This window comes from Nannospalax galili, unplaced genomic scaffold (assembly GCF_000622305.1).
Source record: "Nannospalax galili isolate Female #2095 unplaced genomic scaffold, S.galili_v1.0 scaffold858, whole genome shotgun sequence".
NCBI lineage: Eukaryota > Metazoa > Chordata > Mammalia > Rodentia > Spalacidae > Nannospalax > Nannospalax galili.
Window position 1 is genome coordinate 287,298 of NW_008341877.1, and position 20,150 is coordinate 307,447.

Consider the following 20,150-nt stretch of genomic DNA (forward strand, 5'->3'; position numbering starts at 1 on the left):
CCTTCCTTCCTCCCTCCCTCCCTCCCTTCCTCCCTTCCTTCCTTCCTCCCTTCCATCCTCCATTCCCTCTTATTTTATTTTCTACTAGCATCTCTTAATGTAGCTCACTTTGGCCTCAAACTCATGATCCTCTTGTTTTCACCACCCAAGTGTTATCATTCCCAACATCCACAAAACAGTTCTTGTGAACACTTTCATTTCAATTGATTGAGAATTTTCTATTTTCTACATAAAAAATGGAACTGAGGATATGGCTCAGTAGTTAAGAGCACTGGCTGCTCCTGTAGAGGACCCAGGTTCAGTTCCCAGCACCAACAGAGGCTTACAACTGTCTGTAACTCCAGTGTCAGGGAATCTAACACCCTCTTCCGGCCTCCGTGGGCACTGCATGACACAAGTGCACTTAAAGACAGGCAGGCAATATACTCATACACATAAAATAAAAATAAAAATAAATCTGAAAAATTTATCCTTCTTTATCAGTTCTTCAATTTCTCCCTGGAGCTCTTATTCCTCATTTTCTTTAAAAAAAAAAAGTTGATTAGAAAAATTCTGCTTAGTTAGCTTTTGTTTTGGGGAACTGAATAATATCAGAAGTATTTTCCTGAAAGTTCCAGACATTAAAAATATGAAAACTGGTTAAACTATGAGTGAGAAAGAAAGATTCTTTTTAATGAGTGCAAGTCCAGGTGGCCGCCGAGAAGCTGGCTTGAGTTTTCCCAGAAATTAAGGAAATCATTTTTATTGATTTGAAATACAATATTATTTTAAATTATTTGGAAATAGTACAGTGTATTGTTTTCCCAGACAGATTGTGGTATAGACAAAAGTCAGAACCCTTAAGCCCATGGGTGACTAATATGTTCATCATGGTTTCTACTTTTCCTGCTTGTGTGGGGCAGAAGCAGCCCTGTTTTCCAGTGCTCAGGAAAACATCCGGCCTTATAGTTACAATTCTGTTCGAAAAGAATCTAAATGACACTAAAATTCTTGTTAGAATGTGTCACAGTCTTACGACCATTAGGGTTTCACTCTATGATTTGCCTCTTGAATGGAATTTGCGAGATTCTCTAATACAAGCCATGAAGTTTAACTAACACGAAGCTTAACAAAACAAAACAAACTAAAACAAAACAGAACAAAACAAAACAAAGCAAAATGGTTCCCAGGAGCATTGGGTTTGGACTAATGCTGTTTTTTCCCTGTTGTGGCTTCTAAGAGCTTGTTGTTAACATTTATTTCTTCAGTATTTATTCAGAAAGAACTGTACTTCTTTCTGTGGATAATAGTGAGCAAGAGAGTCTTTGAGACTAGTCGGGCAAGAAGAGAAATAATGGACAAGAACATCACGTTCACCATTACGTTACTCAGACAGTGGGAACACAGTGGGAAGGATTTTAGCTCAGGATTCTCTCAGACCTGCAGAATTAAAGTGCAAGGCAGTGCAGGGACACTGGGAGTCAGGCTAATGTAGCTTACGCCCACACAAACTCACGCCTTGGAAAATGAAACAGGAGTGGACTTATCAGAAGGCAGAAGTGCACAGAGGCTGAGACCAGGAAAGTCATATGCAAGCGTCCCGGTATGCATCTCCCGAGAACTAAGCTAAGGTGAAAATGTAGAGTGGGGGAGGAAAAGGAAGATGGGAATATTTTGTGAACACGTTGGAACCAGGCCGTTTCCTGGAAGCTCAGAGGGTCTTATTCTACCAACTCATTCGCTTTTGTTCTGCAAAACTAAGTAAAATGTATATTGCTGTCCCGATTTTTTCAAAGAAACTCGAATTTGTCAAGGACGCTCAACTTCAGAGACGCAGTAACAGGAGAGGTTGAGACAGAACCTGAGCCCAGACGTTGCCCAGTCTTCTAATATCAATATCCCTTTCTTTGAAGGTAAGGGGCCTCAAAATGTCATCTGAGAACCTCAAAACAGCTCAGGGTTGAGGATGCATCACATCAATCAGACAACAGTGTGCTGCGGCGATCAGGGAGGGAACAGCAGCACGTGGCACAGGGGAACAGAAGTGAGAGGAGGGTCTGGACTCAGAGATGCTCTTTGTGTCAATGGTGGGGACAGTGCAGAATTCCAGACTTGTCCCCATCTCCTTCACCTTCGCTGTGCTAATATCAGCCTAGAGCCTCATCATTGCTAGACTATTCACCATGTCTTGGGAATTATATGAATTTTTTTCATAGGAATTTCTGATTACATGGTAGTTTTTCCTTATCTCAATTAAAGAGTTACACAAAGCAATCTTTCTATACTCTATGAAAACAAAGAACAAATGCATTTTAAAAGGTCAAGAAAATCAGGAGCTAATGTTTTATTATGTCAGTTTTCTATGAAGCTTTAAAAATACAATGAAGTAGCAAACTAAGATTATAAAGAATCAAATTATCCTTAACTCAGTGTGCAGAAAGTTCTTCCTGCTTCTCAGGGTTCAAAAAGCTAAAACAGAAACTATTTCTCAAAACCTTGAACCAATTCTGGCACCCATCTGCAGGATGGCATTCACACCAGATCACCTTCTGCCATTTACCCATTTCTTACATGTCTTAGCAGATTTGTAAGATAGATGTGCTCACTTTTCATCCTGTGCCAATGAGGACCACATCATCTCTTGTGTTGACTATCCAATAATATTACAACCTCACCGGATTACTCAAAAGCATCTTTGCTTGATGCAATGTGCTGCCCACACTTTCTTTTACTTATAATGGAAACTTAGGCATTCCCTAGAATTACGTCTCCCAAGCCTCTCCCTCTCTTCTTCTTGGCTGCTTCTTGTTCCAGTGCTTATGGTCATGGTCTTGTTTGTCAATTTTTCATCTGCTCAAGCTGAAGCTAGATACACAGCAAATCTAAACTAGGCCAGTGGAAATACAGAAGGAACCTGAATTTCTGCCTCCTGCTCAGGATGTACTCAGTAGACATAGACCCAAAGAAGGAGCTAAAGTTGTAATTTCCGTGATCTCCAGGCTGTAGGTATAATTTCATACAAATCACTGTGGCCTAATTTATATTTTCTGTCATGAACTTTACCAAGTTAGTTTAGCGGCTAGATGTCTCTTAAGAGATGACAGTGAACACACTAAAAATGGTTTGCTGTAATCCTTCTGAATCTGCAATGGGTGCTTTATTTTATCCAAACTACATTTGCTTGTACCATATAAACAAATGTGAAGGCTGGAATAAGGAGCAAATCACTAAAAGCAACTTCTGTTTTGAGACAGTGCTGGCTTAGAAAGAGCTACATAGAACGTGCTCTGATTATCAGCGATGTGGCATCCTTAAATGTACCTCAGAGAATGACAGTACCTGTGTTGATCCTGTGAAGGCCACTTTGTCGATATCCATGTGAGAGGAGATGGCTGCCCCAGCAGTTGGCCCATAACCAGGGATAATGTTCACCACACCAGGTGGAAACCCTGCCTACAAGTTAGGAAGGAAGCAGTTAAAACAGATTTCAGGTAATGAAATGCTTCTTCTAATCATGTAGTTATTAAAAAATTTAAAAAATGATTAAAAATAAATTAATTAAATAAATAAAAATTTTGTAAAACTTAAAAGAAAAAAAAAACAGATTTCAGAATTTAATTATGAAAGAGAATTTATGATTGAGTTTCTTTATGATAACTTTGTGAAAACCCTTTATTCCTTATTATTATTTAATTTCTTACTCCATATGAAAATACCTTTAAGGGCAACATGACTAAGGAACACTCCCACCCAAGGGCAAGTCTGTCATAAGGGACCACTACTCAGTGATGAGCTGTATCAAGTTTCATAAGGGGAACTCAAAAGACAGTGTATAAGAGTATATGGTAAGTCATTTATATGGAAAGAAGTTATTTATTTTCATCATTTGCAACACTAAAAGGGTAAGGGGATCTTGGATTTTTAGCTTGTCAAATTGATTTCACAGGACAAAACAGTTGAGTTGCAAATCCCCATTGATTTTGTTTAATCAGTAAAATGTCAGGAAAGCAAAGCCATTATACTCAGGATGAAACTTGAAAAGTGATGTTCATCTCACTGAAGGAATCAAAATAGAAACTACCGGCTATTGATTGAGTTGGGCATATTAAAATTTAATGGCAACTGTATCAAATTCCCTCATCTTGATATCACTTTTGCCTATTTTAATTTGACATGAAAATAGATTTAAAAATATGATTTCAGATTTCATAAATTCTAAGCTGCTAGTGCCTAAACCTTGTTTGAGTTTTGTCATGATATTAAGAAAGGCAATGAGTAGTTTGCAGAAGAACTGAGTAGTTATTTTGGATAGTTGAAAAAAAGTTTCATGTATTCTGTCCCACTTTGAACAGGAAAGAAAATGTAAAGGAAGTTATAACAGAAAGGTGAATACAAACATCCACACACATTCTTTGAATAGTGTGACTTAATGTTACAGGCAAACATATTGGCACAGTAACCTCCAAGATTCAGAGAGATTAAAACTAAAACATAACATTAAAAAAATTTTTCAGAGGCAACCAGTCCCATTAATAAGGCAGTTACAAATCAGTTCAACATTCCATCATTTGAAAGAATGCTGTATTTCCCCATGAATTTATATAGTGAGAACTGAACAACAGAAATAATTGGTTACAAGGTGACTGGCTATAAGCTTTTGAGTCTGGCTTTCTGTCTGTATTTGGATGGAGACACATTTGTGCTGACTGACAGAAATCCCAGCCAGCAGCTCTATTGCTTGTATCCCTTCACTTGGGCAGGAGGCCCTTGTGAATAAGCAACTTACAGTAGCATAATTAAGTGTCTTTGAGGTAAGTCAGGACTCCTGAACTGGCCTGCATGTTTTGACTTTGGAGACTCACCTCTACTACTAAAGATGCCACGTGAAGAGCAGTGAGAGGAGTTTGCTCTGCTGGCTTGATGATCACAGTGTTTCCGCAGCTGAGAGCAGGGCCTAGCTTCCAAATCAGCATAACCAATGGGAAGTTCCACTAGAAAGCAAAATTGAACAACGGACTCTTTATATAGCTTAAAACCATGTTTTCTAGGGCAACTTACCCTCTCTGATAGATGTTGAACAGTAATTGAGAAGTTGTGTGTAATTATCTGGTGTATGTCACTTAGGTTCATAGCTAAATGATGAAAAGCTCTGAATAAACCACAAACTAGATGTGAATAGAAGAGCAACTCACAATCAACTGCTGTCATTTTGAATCTTATTCCATAGTAAAAGTGTTTTGCCTGCATGTATGTAGGTGCACCATGTGAATGCAGTGCCCGCAGAGACCGGGGAGGGCATCGGATCTGCTGGAACTGGAGTTACAGACGGTTGTTAGCCACCATGTAGATGCTGGGAATCAAAGCCGGGTCCTCTGGAAGAACAGCGAGTGTTTTTGACTGCTGAACCACCTCCAGCCCTTCTCAAATTTTTAAAATGATGCTGAGTTTTCCAATCTACTAAATATATTTTCTTTTATAGCTTTCAGTAACACTTTATTTTCTTAACAAAATTACTTTTTTCAGTAAGTTTCTTGCTAACTCTAGCTACATATCTAGGTATTGAAAGATGTTGAAATTACTATTGAAAAAATAAAAAATAAATAAATATAAGTGCATATTTTGTATGTAATTAAGCATATTATATGTTACATATGTTTAAAAAAGCATGAAATTATCTCCCTATATCTCCTGGCAGGTCATTTATTATATTTATCAAATAATATCATTTAACAGAATTCTTATCCATATCCAGGAGATTCTGTGTATGTGTATACTTGAGATTAAACCAAGGGCCCTGTACATGTTGAAAATGTTTTCCATCAGTGAGCTAAAGAAGGTTCCTATCCAGAGGATGAGTGCTTGAATTTGAATCTCAGCAAACCCACTGGCCAGCCTTAAGAACTCAGACAAGGAATTGGTTCTGTGTGCATGAGTTTATCACCTGTAGGTGTTAAACGTAGTCCTCTCTACTTTAGATGGATGGCCTCAGGACTAATCAAAAAATTAATCAAGTTGTGGTATACTTCATGATGGAATGCCCATCTAATAGCTGTGAGGTCCGGAATTAGACCTCCAGTACAAAAAACAGGCAAACTGAAAATATATTAACCGTCATTAGCAGTTAGGGTGATGTAGGGTTAGGGTTGTTGTTTTGTTCTTTGTTTGTTTTTACTTTCGAAGTAATGAATAGTTCCATTAAAATGTTGATATGGAGAATGTTCAGTTTCATTGAGTAAGAGTTCACCTAAAAACTTCAGGACAACTCACTGTGTTTTACTTAGCCTTCTGAAGTATGTCAGTTATATGTACACGTTCATTGTCCTGTTTGTTAAGATTAAAGGAAGTCTTCTAGCTCCGTTCAGTTCACTATTTTCTAGTAGAGGAACTTTGAATATACAGTCTTGCTATCTAAAGGTACAATGCATGCCACACAGTGATCCAAGTGTCATGGGGATCAATTCTTTCATTTTAATTAAAAATATCTTTAAGGAATTCAACACTCTTGCTGCTATTGCCCATGATGAAAAAAGTCTTAAACAGGAGACGAAAGTGCTGGGGAGCAGTGGGCCCTGCTGTGTCTTCCTGAAGTTGTGACCCTGTACTGATGTGCCATGATAAATACTATGTAATATGCATATAAGCAACATTTCATAAAAAGAAGAACATAATACAACTTTTAAAAGTCATCCTTGGTAAACACTAAGGACTTGATGTGGTAATATTGAAATGCCCTCAAAAGATATGTCAGCATACAGAGAGGTTTTTGGACCAGCTAATTCATATCCAAGAAGCTCAGTCACAGAGACACTGGGTTCAACCAACCATACTTGTTGAAATTTACTCCATAATTAACCAACACACAAGCATCCACTTGTGTTAGAATAACACAAGCTTCATCAATACATAAATGAAATTAGAGCTTTCTTTTCTCCTCATTTTGAATCAAGTAGGAGCACAACTTACAGGAATGATCTGGCCACACACACCAATAGGTTCCCGTCTTGTAAAAGTAAAAAGGTCTCCATCTGGAAATTAGAGTAAACACACAATCCAGTAAGGGCAAATGTATGGTATATTCATGGACAGGTGCTTTAGTTCATATGACAGGATGTTTTATAGCAATTAATAAAAAGAAAAGAGAAACAATCAGATCTCTAATGTTTTACAAAACAAAAAATGGAACTCTTAAAGAGAAATTTGAAATGAAGAAATGCCTTAGGTGAAACTAAGGATGCAAGATGGGAAAATATTTGAAAGATTATTCCATCTCTCATCATCTAGGAGGGCTGTTTTCCATACCATCCTTACTCACAACGTTTGGTAGAAAGGAGTGGGAAAGGAGGCATGCTCATTTCTGGGTAAGTGATGAGCCACATACAAGTATGTTTCCAGTATCTCAAATTCTTCCGGCAGTACAAACTTTTAAAAAGGTAAAATGCTTCTTAAAAGAGTAAACTATATCTCCAAGAATAAGAAACCTTTTTCCTGACTAGTTCTAATTGCAGGTTTTTCTCTTGGGTACATAAAAGACATAAAAGCCAAATGTCTTTACCAAAATCTATGAGAAACATATTTGAAGCAAAAACTGGATTTTTCCATCTGGGTTTGTCTGACTCCCCTGCCTCACTTTGCTGTTCTTCTCAAACTTTTGTTGTTCTTTGAATCTTGTTTTGTTCTGTTTGCCACAGGCACCTGCTGGCTCTTGTAGTAAATACTTTCCCTCTGAAGATCCTTGGCATTTTAAATGGCTTTCTCTATGTTTTCTTTTTTTTAACTTAAAAAAAAAATTATTGAGAATTTCATACATGCATATAAGGTGTTTTGATCAAATCCATCCATTCCCTCCCCTCCAACTCCTCCCATATCTCCTCATCACTTTTTCTTGACAACTTCATGTACTCTTTCTTTTTTTTTAATGGGGCTTTTTGCTACTCTAAAATGTCCCACTCTGTCTCTGTGCTTTCTAAACAAGGCTGTAAAACAGCAGCCACACTTCCTGGTGCCTCTATTGTCTAATTCTTTTCTACTAACCTCCAAGCCATCACCTCTCACAGTGATGTTACAGTTAGACTGGGAAATGCACATCAGGACTAGAACTGGAAGTTCACTCTCTGAGTTCTTAAAGTCATTAGTTACATAAGAGAACGTTTACTTTCATTCTTTCCAAATTGACTCTTAATAGTCTTGAACTCCTCATATATCCATTCTGCTGTGTGCAGGCCTCACTAAGTAATACACACTTTCATGCAAAGATTCTTTTTTTCTTGATCTTTTTTAATCAGGTTCTCCCTACAGTCCCAGCTGGCTGGAACTTGCTGTATAGACCAGGCTGGCCTCCCTCTCACAGAGATCTGCCTGCCTCCCAAGTGCTGGATCACCATGCCCAGCCCATGCAAAGATTCTTAGCTTACAAAGAAAGCTTCATCTTGCTTTGAAGCCCTTTGGAACACATCAATATAAATCAGTTTATTGAATCACTCTGCTCTAAGTGCATTAGTCTCAACAGGCACAGATAAGCAGACCTTCCTCCTTCTGGAACATGAGGAGACTTAAACAATTGCATTATAGAAAAGGCATAAAATGTCTTTGTGGAATTGAAGCTCAAATAATTTCAGTGGCAAGATTTGAAAAGTTGGGGCCCTTAGACACTTCATTCAAGTTAGTAATTGAGTCTATGATAATGTTGTTTCTTGAATGCTGCCTAAAATATCCACCCTGTTATTTCCTGCCTTGACTAACTGAAACAATATAAAAAATAAATTGCTGATTTTTAACAGAGCTTCCATCTTCAAAACTGTTGGATCAAAGTTAAAAGGAAAACAGTTTTTGCTCACTGGTTGACATCTTTATAAGGGAGAATTTGCAAGGATTCAACTTTGTCACATTGGCCTCCACCACCACCCCGGTGGTTTCCCAAATTGACTTACCACTTGGTATTGTTTGGCCATGGATCTTGTCGGCCCAGCCAGCACAGTACTTTAGTCCTTTTATGCAGCCTCCTAAGTCCATCAGGTACGCATGGGAAAAGAGTTTTCCAGCATTACATGACTCCATTGTCTGAAAAATAGACCAATACCAAAGTCTAAAATTGCATCAAAATATTAGAGCAAGCTTGCTGCTGGGTTACTCATTCCATAAAGGATGGGCATATGCCATATACACAATGAGCAACACTAATTGGACGCATCAATTTAATAATAATAAAAAATAAGGACACAAAGTTGTGGGGGAGGTGGAGTAGGGGGAGCTGGAGGGCAGCAATGGTGGTTGACGTGATCAATATACATTGTATAAATATATGAAATTTTCAAAGAATAAAATCATTTGAAAAAGAATAGTCAATATTTTCAGTAGTTAGGTATGGAGAACTTTGGAAATATAAGAAATCTTGTATCATCTTGAACAAAATTTCTTAAAAAATAACAAGAAAAAGTCAGATAACTTAAGAGTTCACAAACTGGGTTTTGGTTGCTTGATAGGATCCTGGTGGAGGCATGGTGAGAATCTGACTGCCAGATCCTGGTGCTCTTTCTGTCACATTCTAAGTTGCAGCTAAGAAATGTATAAGAACTGGTCACAATTTCACAAATACACAGCTGTGAAAATGACGCTTTGCCTCCTTGTCATATCGGAGTTCCAACAAGATTGCACTTGTCATCCAACTGTGGTGACAATTTAGTGTTTGCAGTTTAGTGTTGCAACAGGGCCTCAGTGATCATGTTTCAACATGCTATTCCATGCACATATAAACAGTCTGTTCATACAACCTCAACTCCTATTGCTTTCACCATGGATTTTCTTCAGCAGAATTTTCAAGTTACAAACCTGCTGGTTTCAGCAATTATTTCAACTGTACAGTTTGGCATTTTTGGTCTAGTTCTCGCTTTCTTTTTTGTCTTCTTGCTCAGATCTTAAAGGACTCTTTGGAATCTTACTTTCTATGGGAACATCACCTGGAGGCTACAGCTGTTACACTTCCGTATCATGTTGTTCGCTGCTCGCAAATTCAAACAAATATGATTGTGTGTGTGTGTGTGTGTGTGTGTGTGTGTGCGTGCGTGTGCGTGTGTGTATGTGTGTGTGTCCCTTCTCCCTGGGATCTCAAGCAGACAGAGACCGTTAACATTTCACACTTCAGGCATAAGAAAAATGAAAGAATGAAGTTTTGGAAAAGCCTGCGTTCTTCCCATAGAGCACAGGGTGAGGGCAGTTTTACTGTGCATAGCTAGTGATTCTATTTTTGTATATTTTGAACAATGCAGAATTTTGAGGAAGAGTAATTCTTTAAATAATGCTAATATTTTAATAAAATGAAAGTCTCTTACAGTTACTTAAGATTCTAAACATAATAAGCTTACTCTAACCTGGGTTAATAATAATAATAATAATAATAATAATAATAAACTTAGTCTAACCAAGATACTACTGAACCCTGAATTGGCTTTACTAGAATGCTGGCCTGAGAGGACAAAGGAATGGCCTTCCCCACCCATGTTATATGCTGACTTATCTAAACAAAAAATTAAAGAGCATAGTCCCTCGAAACATAGAAATACAATTTTAGGGGCTGGAGAGATGGCTCAGCAGTTAAGAACACTGGCTGTTCTTGCAGAAGACCCGGGGTCGAATCCCAGCACCCACATGGCAACTAACAACTGTCCGGAAGTCCAGTCCCAGAGGATCTGACAGCCTCTTCTGACCTCTGCGGGCATTGCACAACACGGGTGCACTTACCTACATGCAGGCAATACACGAATACACATAAAATAAAAACAAATAAATAAAAGAAATATGATTTTAATCAACACATTAAAAACTGGATTCTATTTTGTTACTTCTTTTTCACCGTGAAAATCAAAAAGCATATCATTTAGTTATGAACATTGTCAAGAAACATATGGCAGGAAAATAGCCATTTAAAAAATATTTTGGTAAGTTAGGCTATCTACAAATAAAATTATTTCAGAGAAATATTTTGGGCACTTTAAACAATCTTTGTGAATTTTCCCCTAAAAGACTTCAGGATCAAGTAAGTTTCAGAAACCTAGGACATTACAGAAAATTTGAACTTGTCAAGGGCTCCAAGAAGTTCAGAGTGAAGGCAAGTTAGTGCTGCCTTACAGCACTCACTGCATGAACTTTGAACTGGAAGCACTTTTGAGAGCTCCCACCATGCTTCCTGTTCATGAGGCTCATACTCACAGCCAGCAGCAAACGATCTCTTTCAATTAAGTCAGCCAGCTTGTTCAGGAGGCGGCCCCTCTCGGAAGCATCCATGGTGCGCCATGGGGACCCGATCTGGAAAGCCTGTCTTGCAGCCTTCACTGCTTTGTCAACATCTGCCTGGAAATCACAGAGAAGTCAACTCAGTATATTCAACATGTAAGAGAAGTGAATTCAGTATAGTCAACATACTGGATGACCAAATCCAGTGACCATAACCTTATAAAACAGACCACAGGCTTCATGAGCAGAAGTTGAGGCCATGTCTCCATTAGCCCAGAGTGCAGCAGTCTATACACTTTGCATTATAGTATATTGGAATGATTCCTCTGGTTAATCTGTAGAATAAGTTGTATGTGCTATCAAAAGTTGAATTCCTAGAATAGAAATGTTCTGTTTTTAAAAGTTTTTAAAATTAACTTTCTTTCTTTCTGTATGTCTGTGGGTGTGCATGCACACAGGTGCTATGGCATACATACGGAGGCTAGAGGACAACTTGCTAGGGTCTGTTCTTTCCTTCCACCATTTGGGTCCCAGGAATTGAACTCAAGGCTGTCAGTCTTGGCAGCAAGTACCTTTACCATGTTTCAAGGCCATGTTGTGTCAATAGTTGGTTTATTGTATCTTAATATGATGCTAGTATTTAGTTTATTTGAAATAATGTTCTAATAAATTTATACATATTAGCTCATTCCATTCCAAATAATATTATGCGTCAAATTTGTTCCTCATTTTACAGATGAAGAAGCTGAAGCAAAGACAAAGAGATTTCAGGGTGAATAACTCAGAGTGGCCAAGTGCATTTTATACAGCACCTGCCTGCCTGTGGACATCCCACTCTGCATTTCATACTCTATTCCTGTGGTGATGGGGAGACAAGATTTCTGGGCCCCACTCAAGATCCCAGTTAGCAGATATCTTCAGGGGCCTCTGGAGCTTGTATAGCATGTCTACCCCCACAGTGTTCTTATTAAAGACTGGTTAAGAACTTCACTGATGGTACTATAAACACATACTCATTCCTTTCGGCCAGTAGGAGCAGAGCAGAGTTGGCAAAGCTCACAATCTGAAGGGTGCAGCCCATCATGGTGGGGATGGCAGGGCAGAGTGCATGGTGGCATGAGTGTGGGACTGGGAATCCTCATGTAATCATGGATCAGGAAGCAGGGAGAAGTCAAGATGTCACTGAATCTGGGTGATAACCAATAATGCCCTGCTATATGGCCTTACTGCTGCCATCAAGACCTGGGTGACAATTGCTTAAACTGATGAGTCTGTGTGGTGATATTTCACACTCAGACCAAAGCACTCTGTATGATAAACCCTCATTTGCCAACTGGGTACAAAATGATCTACTGTATTCCTTAATTAAGAGAAGCAGCCAGTTTCTTTTATTAATAACAATGCTGAAAACCACATTGATTCAAGCAAAAGTAGATGACAGAAAAAGTCACACCCCCCAGTTCAGCTTTCTTGTTTTCGCACGTCTGTTTCTCTTTATCGTGTTTTCTTTTAGTGTACTCCTTAACTTTTCCCAATCCCTCTCCCTTCCAGACTTTACCACAGTCACTTGATTCCTCTGCAGATTCCTTTCAGATCTTGTCTCATTCCCTACAGTATGTGTACAGAAGCAATAGCAAACCACAAGAATCCGAGCTTGCTGGTGTGAGCTGTGGGTACCCTGGCTCTGTGTTACACAGTTGTGGGTACTTCTGCAGCTCTGTGTTACACAGACCTATGTGACAGATTTCATGTGGGTCCTTCTGATTTCTTCTTTTTCTCTGTGTCAGAAGCTTTTTACAATTTTTATTTTTATTTTAAATGTTTGCATTTTGCCTGCATGTATGTAAGTCTACCTGTGTGTAATGAACATGCAAGACAGAAGAGGGTGTCAAATACCCTGGAACTGGGGTTACAGATGGTTGTTTGTCACCATGTTTGTGCTGGTTCCTCTGCAAGAGCAGCCAATGCTCTTAACTTCTGAGCCATCTCTCTAGCCCCATTCTGTATGTAAGTTTTGAGGCATCCAAACATCCATCCATCCATTCATCAACACTAGAACACTCTATTAGTCAGTTAATGATAGAACAGTGAAGTTTCTTTAAAAATAATCACTCAAATTGGAGGGACATAAAAGTGAATCATCACTCTATCATATTATAAAATGTGTGAAACACAGTCTTCCCTCAGGATCCAGGAGGAACCGGATCCACAGTGCCTGAAAACAACCTAAAATCATGGATGATAAATTCTCATAATATTTGCATATGACCTATAGGCTTCATTCCATGTCTTCTAAATCATCTCCAGGTTACTTCTGACACCTAATATAATGTGAAGGCTAGGTAAGATGTGGTCATATTGTAGTTAGAGAATGATGGCATGAAAAATGTCTGTACATTCATCATCCACACAGCTGTGAGAGGCCTAATTACATGTCCACATCAGTGACTACACATTCTGATGCCTGGGTAGTTGCATTCACTGATGTGTAACTTGTGGATGCAGAAAGTCTATTCCAATCTAAAGTGAAAGTGTGCCACAATTTGTCTGAAGTTCATTTGTCTTATCTTAAAATCAGAATTAAGTTGTCTCACATTTTATATGTGACAGACATGCTAAGTGCTCACTAGAAGGAGACAACTGTGGTCCTAGAAGACAAATCAACAGTAAATGACTACTTCCAGCTCCTACTTTCTAGCACATTCTTTGAGCTTCTACTGCCCTGTACTACACAAGCCTTTATTGTTGCACATCTTGGGCATCTGGCCATTTATTCCCTTCCCCTTCCACTGTCTTGATAGTCCTCCAGGACAGTTTCCCTCCCACAACTTATCTTATCACTTTCCCTTTATGATTGTAACTGCTGACTTTGTCCACTATCTTAAAGGCAAGATCCTCTGCTTGGTTTTCAAGGTCCAACATTTTGGCCTCCCCCAACCTGTCTTAGCTTCTTGTTTACATTTTTCCTGCTATTTCTGACCCAGCACTTTTCACCCTTGCTCCTAAAATTCTCTTTGGATAGAATGTTCTACCTGCAAGCCCCTTTGTTTTCAAAATCCTCCACATTTCCCAAGACTCAGCTCACTACGACAACCTACCTCAATAGTCACGCAATATCCAACTTAATAACAAATACTAATTAAAAGACTGTTAAGCTCCAGACAGGAAGCAAGTTCTTTATAGAGACTATAGCCTCAAGTTAAAACTATATTTACATAACCGTGAACCCTGTATTACTGGTAAGTAAACATATGCTTGTGAAATACAGCAGAAAACAGAACCAATACCTGATACTACATCAAACCCCCACATCTGATTCCTATGTCTCAGCAAGGCTGTTAAACAGTGTTGCCTCTGCATAGAGTATTCACTGTAGCTGCATGTATCTGTATCATAAGCTCTAAGACACCTTATTATTCTGGCCTGTAATAGATAATATTTAAGTATTTTGTTAGCTATCTCATAAACCTGTTACATTGATGTCACATAAAGCCATGTCTTATGCTTTATATAATTTATTTTTGTTTACATTTATATAACATCATTTTTAAATGATTAGATTTTATTATGTAACAAAACTGACATTATCCAAAATTACTAGTCACATAAAAGTTATTTATTTTGTTTTCAGTATTTTTTTTTTATTTCAAGGCCGTCATTTTGTTGATTTTTATTCAGGGACTGGCATTTCCAACATACAATTTTGAATTAATCAGAAGCTAATTTTTAGATCTACATTTTGTGGCTATGAAAACACTGTGGACCATATCATGTTTTGAAGTCAGGGTCTAAAGGTGGAGTGTATGCAGGCAGTTAGAATGGTGCTGAGATGTCTAGAGCCTCTTAAGCCTAGCTGGGAAAGGACTGAATGCTTCCATCTCTCCTGGAATGTATATCCCCATATTAAGTTCATTCATAGAAAGAGAAAATACCATTCAGACCAGTTTTCTTTCACACCTGTCTGAAGCACTTACTTTAATGGACATTTAGTTTTAACCCCACCAATTATCAATTAGCTCATGCTTTAGGATTAGTCCTTGGTTCCTAAAAGAGCCACTGAAGTGAAAAGAAAACAGTTCCCACCCACATGCAGGCTGCGCTTAGCAACCTGCATTTGCTCTTGCTCCTGCCCCGCCCCTGGGATCCCATGAAAGGCTGGATGTGGTCCACTGTCAGCTCCATTCCACTCATGAATGGAATCTCCAATACCTTTTAGTTCATGGCCTAATGAGTCATTCCAGAACATCAGGTTTACTGTGATTCTGCAATTGATCAGATTTGTACCTATCTCTAAGCAGTGCTAATTTATTATTCATTTGTCTCCTCACCAATCACTTCAATAATTTTAAACAATAATGTTTAAAAGAAAAAATTTAAAAATAATTCCGAAAAAGAGTATAAGAAAAGGGACAGGAAGGTGGATGTGCAGCAAACCTTTCTTACCACCCTTTGCATTTACCAACAGTTTCATCAGAGGTTTATTTGTCCAGCCAATGTGATTAGCATTGTGACTTGACATGCAGCTTCGATGGGTGTTAACAAATGTCCTGATCTCTTCCTTGGGAGGAGCAACTGCCACTAAGTACAGAGCACGTAGATGGCAACTATTGGTGAGACTGCTGGGCTGGTCCTCAGCTTTCCCTTTATAACTCCAGAGGAAGGTAAACCTCAAAATTCCCCAGAAGAAGTCTTTAGATTGCATGATAAGTTTTCTAGTGACCGATCACAATGTCAAAGCAACATGTTCCCTGTGAACCCAGGGCAAAGCCCAGGCTTTGTGCTTTTTTTCCCTTTTCTTTGCCCCTCAGGCTTGCTGGAGATAATTAACGAGCTAGAAGGTCATCTGAGATAACAAAATGTGTGGAGGTCTCTGATAAAAGGTCTTCACTCCTTTTTCTCAATGTCAAAACTATTTTTCTCTCCTTTCTGGGATTAGCTCAGAGGTACGGCCTCCAGGTCTCTACCACACCACCATGCTGCTAAGCATTTCTCTGCTAACGTTTGGTTTTCTAGCAATACATGAAGATGCACCGTCATGGTGACATCAAAAGTCATTAAAGTCTTCAGCTTTTACACTTGCCCAAATCCACGTCTCTTCATGCATCTGCAGCCATTTCAGCAAAGACATCATAACATATGCTACAGAAAAGCCAGCCTCTTCCATGAAGGTGATGGAAAAACTGGCTAGCTATAGAAAGAGAATTAGGGTAGAGCCTGCCTTTCAGTATAGACAGAAATCAACCCAATATAACCCAAATGAAAGCCTGAAACTGTGCTACTAAAAGAAAATAGGTAAAAGTTTCAAGAGCTTGGTCTAGACAGTGATTTCTGGTGGCAGTTCCCAAAAATACAAGCCCTAAACTAAAATTAAAAAAAAGCAAATATTTACAAATTCAAACCACAGATGTGAAGAGCAAGTGAGCAAATAGTTAGTCTATTTTAGAGAAACAAATCATAGATTTGTCATCTGACAAAGAATTAGTTACCAGACTTCATAACAGACTAAATAAAATTTACTAAATAATCTAATCTAAATGGAAACTATCTGTCCAAACAGGCAACAATAGAAACAATGTTTACATCACTATTAGACAAATGCAAATCAGCATGACCATTGATTGACATCAGCTCATTTTAACTCTAGTGATTATTATCAAAAAAGAAAAACATGAAATGTATTGTTGAGGATGTGAGAAAAAGAAACCTTTAAACACTTTAATGGGAATCTGAGTTCATTGTTACGCATAATAGTGTGGTTTCCTCTAAGAACTGAAAACAGAATCACTATATAATCAAAGTATCCTAATTTAGAGTATGTAACCAGAAGAAACAAGGTCAATTAACCAGAGTTACCTCTATTTCAACATTATCTCAGAGCTATTTATATTAGCCAATATAAGAAATTAGCTTGCGTTTATCAGGTGATAGGTGGCTAAAAAATATAAATATACAGAATGTAATATGATTCACGTGTAAGAAGAATAAAATCCTATCATTTGTAGTAAAATGATGAAGTTAAAGGACACTTTGTTAAAGGGAATTAAGCTAGGAGACTGCACGGTCATAATTCGTTGCTGAAAGTCAAAACTGTAGATATGAAAGAAGAAAAGAGTACAATCATGTCTTACTAGAAAATATGGGGAAGTATGAGGAGCAATAGATGGAGGGTGAACAGTGGGTTCAAATGATAGTTCTAGAGACAGTCCAAAACAAAGAAGTGATGAATGTGTGAGGACACAGAAATGTGATTATCATTATACATCACGTACATGTAATGACTTAGCTTATTTTACCCCATAAATATATGTATGTGATTATTACTGTTTTAAAAGTTCATATCCCATACTAAATACTAATAATAACCCTTGAAAGGAGACACAAAGTATTTAATACTTTACATTCATTGTTTCTCAAAGTCTGTTTCTTCTTCTTTTACCCCAAGTAATACTAGCATACTGAAAAATATTCTGAGATGCAAGTTCTCAGACTCACTCTAATATTATGGAAAGGTCCTCAGGGGACTTAGGGATGTTTTTGATTAGAATTTCTAGGACATTCTGATAACAATTTTCAGAACCAATTAAGTGGGTGAATTCTAGACTCCTAAGACATGGAGTGTGGGATGTGAAATTCAAAGCTCACTGGAAGAGAAAACTCAATGAAGTATTTCTTAGTGTACCTGCTGATAGAAACATGAGGAAAAGCATTGATCCTTGCAAGAATGAATTATCTCAGGCTAGAAGATCTTTACATTTTTTATTTAGTCGTCCAAATTTTTCCCATTTCTTCCTTTTACATGAAATAACAACAACAACAAAGAGGACATGAAAGAGAGTGAGCAGAACATGCAACCCTAGCATTTGCATTGCAGAGTGGCTGGGACCAGTCCCTGAGGACTACACTGTAGTTATGTACAGAAGCAGTGAGCAGACATAAGGCTATGACTGGGTGGGCGGGACACTGGGCCGTGTGGAGTTGGAGTTCTTCCATTGTTGAGGTGGTCTGGGACTGAAGCCATAACAAAGGGTTGAGTCATATTACAAAGGTCCTTTGTGATGGACTTTTTCCCTGAGTCAGTGAGAAGACAAGGGAAGAAGTTGTACATGGTAAAATCAGAAAGACTCTCACACCTCTCCATTCTCTGTTTATTTCTTAACCATTTGCTCCCTGAGCTGTAACTCTGAGTCCCTGTCCTTCAAGGCCTGGATCTAACTTTGTTCCCATAATGCTGTAATCTGAATCCATGATCTCCCCCAAATTCCAAAAGGCTCATATCTAAGGTCTATGGCTATCTTGAAATAGGCTTGTGTGGCTCTGTTAACATACATGCAGGCAATATGCTCATATACATAAAAATAAATAAGTAAAATGTTTTTAAAATTTCCCCATTTTCACCTAAGAGGAATTCCTTACTCTTCTGTCTATGTAATAAATCCAGATATTATTCGGAGTGAAAAACAATTAAGGAAAAATAACATGGAAAAAAATCACTTCAGTACCCAAAGCACAGGTTCACGACGGACTCAACTCCTCAGTGTTGTTTTTGGACCAATGACAGGAGAGCACTTCCTCAGCTACCAGAGCAGCCATATTTTAATGGGCTGCCTTCACCTTGTGATGAATTTGTGAGCTCAGAATGGTAAGCAATAATCCTCCAGAAACTGGACCGTGAACTCACCTTGTCCCCTTCTTCCACATGGCAGATCACCTCCTCAGTTGCAGGGTTAAGGACAGGAAATTTTTTGCCACTCACTGAATTATGCCATTCATTGTTTATGAAGATCTGTGGCGGTACAGAGAAAGCAGATAAATGCATTTAGATACACAGAATTGGGGAAACTTTTATAAGCTAAAGTTGAAGCTTGATGTGTTGCTTATATTTTGTGATTCTCTCCTTGTCTCAAAGTGCTGATCATTCATGTCAATTAACTTATAAAACACACATACACATACAAACACATGTGCACACTAAAATAAAACACTATAACAGGTAGTTTGTGATCTGGCCCCAATATCTCTGCTACCTTTGGTCCTGTATCCTGAGTTCAGCCCTTGTGTGAACTTCTCTTTCAGCTCCAGACACCAGACCATCCTCAGGTCCACATTCATCCAGATGTTTCTCAGCTAGAGTGTCACCATTTTCTTTTTATATTCAAACTCATATACTACATCTTCTAGTGACTGTTTCACCACTTGCTCCAATTGAATGAGTTCCTTTTTCCCAAGTAACACGTTAGCCTATACACACACACACACACACACACACACACTTCACAATCCGGAAGTGAAACAGAAATCTTGGCACCCACAGTAATCCTGCCGGCCACAGGCTCCATCTGCATCACAAGGACACCGTTTGAATACTGATCCTGTGAGTTATTGTTACTGGCAACTTGAGTAAATTACTCAGCCTGGCTGTTGTATTTTATCATCACTTGTGAATTCAACTAAAAGTAGACTCTTCTATTACTCCATAATTAACTGATTGGTATGCTCAGTCCTGTGTTAAAGTCGGGCATCCACAAGTTAGCCCATGAGATGGCAAACACACCTCGATGTCATGGTACTTAAAACCTTTTTGTCATTCTTTAATCAGCCTCTACAATTTGCATAAGATTCACCTTTACTAATTCCGCCTTACTCCCACAATAGAGATTGTGCTACACCTCAGATAAACCAAGAGAACGAAAGCCTGTCACTGTGGAAACAAGACTCGTAAGTCCATCCTTGTCTAGTGGAATTTCACTTAGAATTCAAGGAAAATCCACACACTAAATTACCTACATTTTGTTAGGCTATAGTGAGACCTATTAACTCCTGCCTGAATTTTCTTGTCCTAAGCTCTGTGAGTCCTCAATGACATGGCCTCCACATGTATGGAGTTTATTCATTTCGTATCTCTTTGGGTGAAAGGACCATTAAAATGTGTGTGTGCCATTTTGATA

General features: G+C 38.4%; 1 protein-coding gene across 1 annotated transcript in view; it reads right to left on the reverse strand.

Annotated features, from left to right (window-relative positions):
• Aldh1a1 (aldehyde dehydrogenase 1 family member A1) overlaps window positions 1–20,150 on the reverse strand; it is a 43,418-nt gene that overhangs the window by 13,667 nt on the left and 9,601 nt on the right. The window contains exons 2-7 of the mRNA XM_008837554.3: window positions 18,884–18,988; window positions 11,182–11,322; window positions 8,907–9,036; window positions 6,943–7,004; window positions 4,842–4,970; window positions 3,319–3,432 (exon numbers count right to left, since the gene is read on the reverse strand). Of these exons, the coding sequence (XP_008835776.1) occupies window positions 3,319–3,432; window positions 4,842–4,970; window positions 6,943–7,004; window positions 8,907–9,036; window positions 11,182–11,322; window positions 18,884–18,988 (681 nt within the window). The remainder of the gene's footprint in view (window positions 1–3,318; window positions 3,433–4,841; window positions 4,971–6,942; window positions 7,005–8,906; window positions 9,037–11,181; window positions 11,323–18,883; window positions 18,989–20,150) is intronic.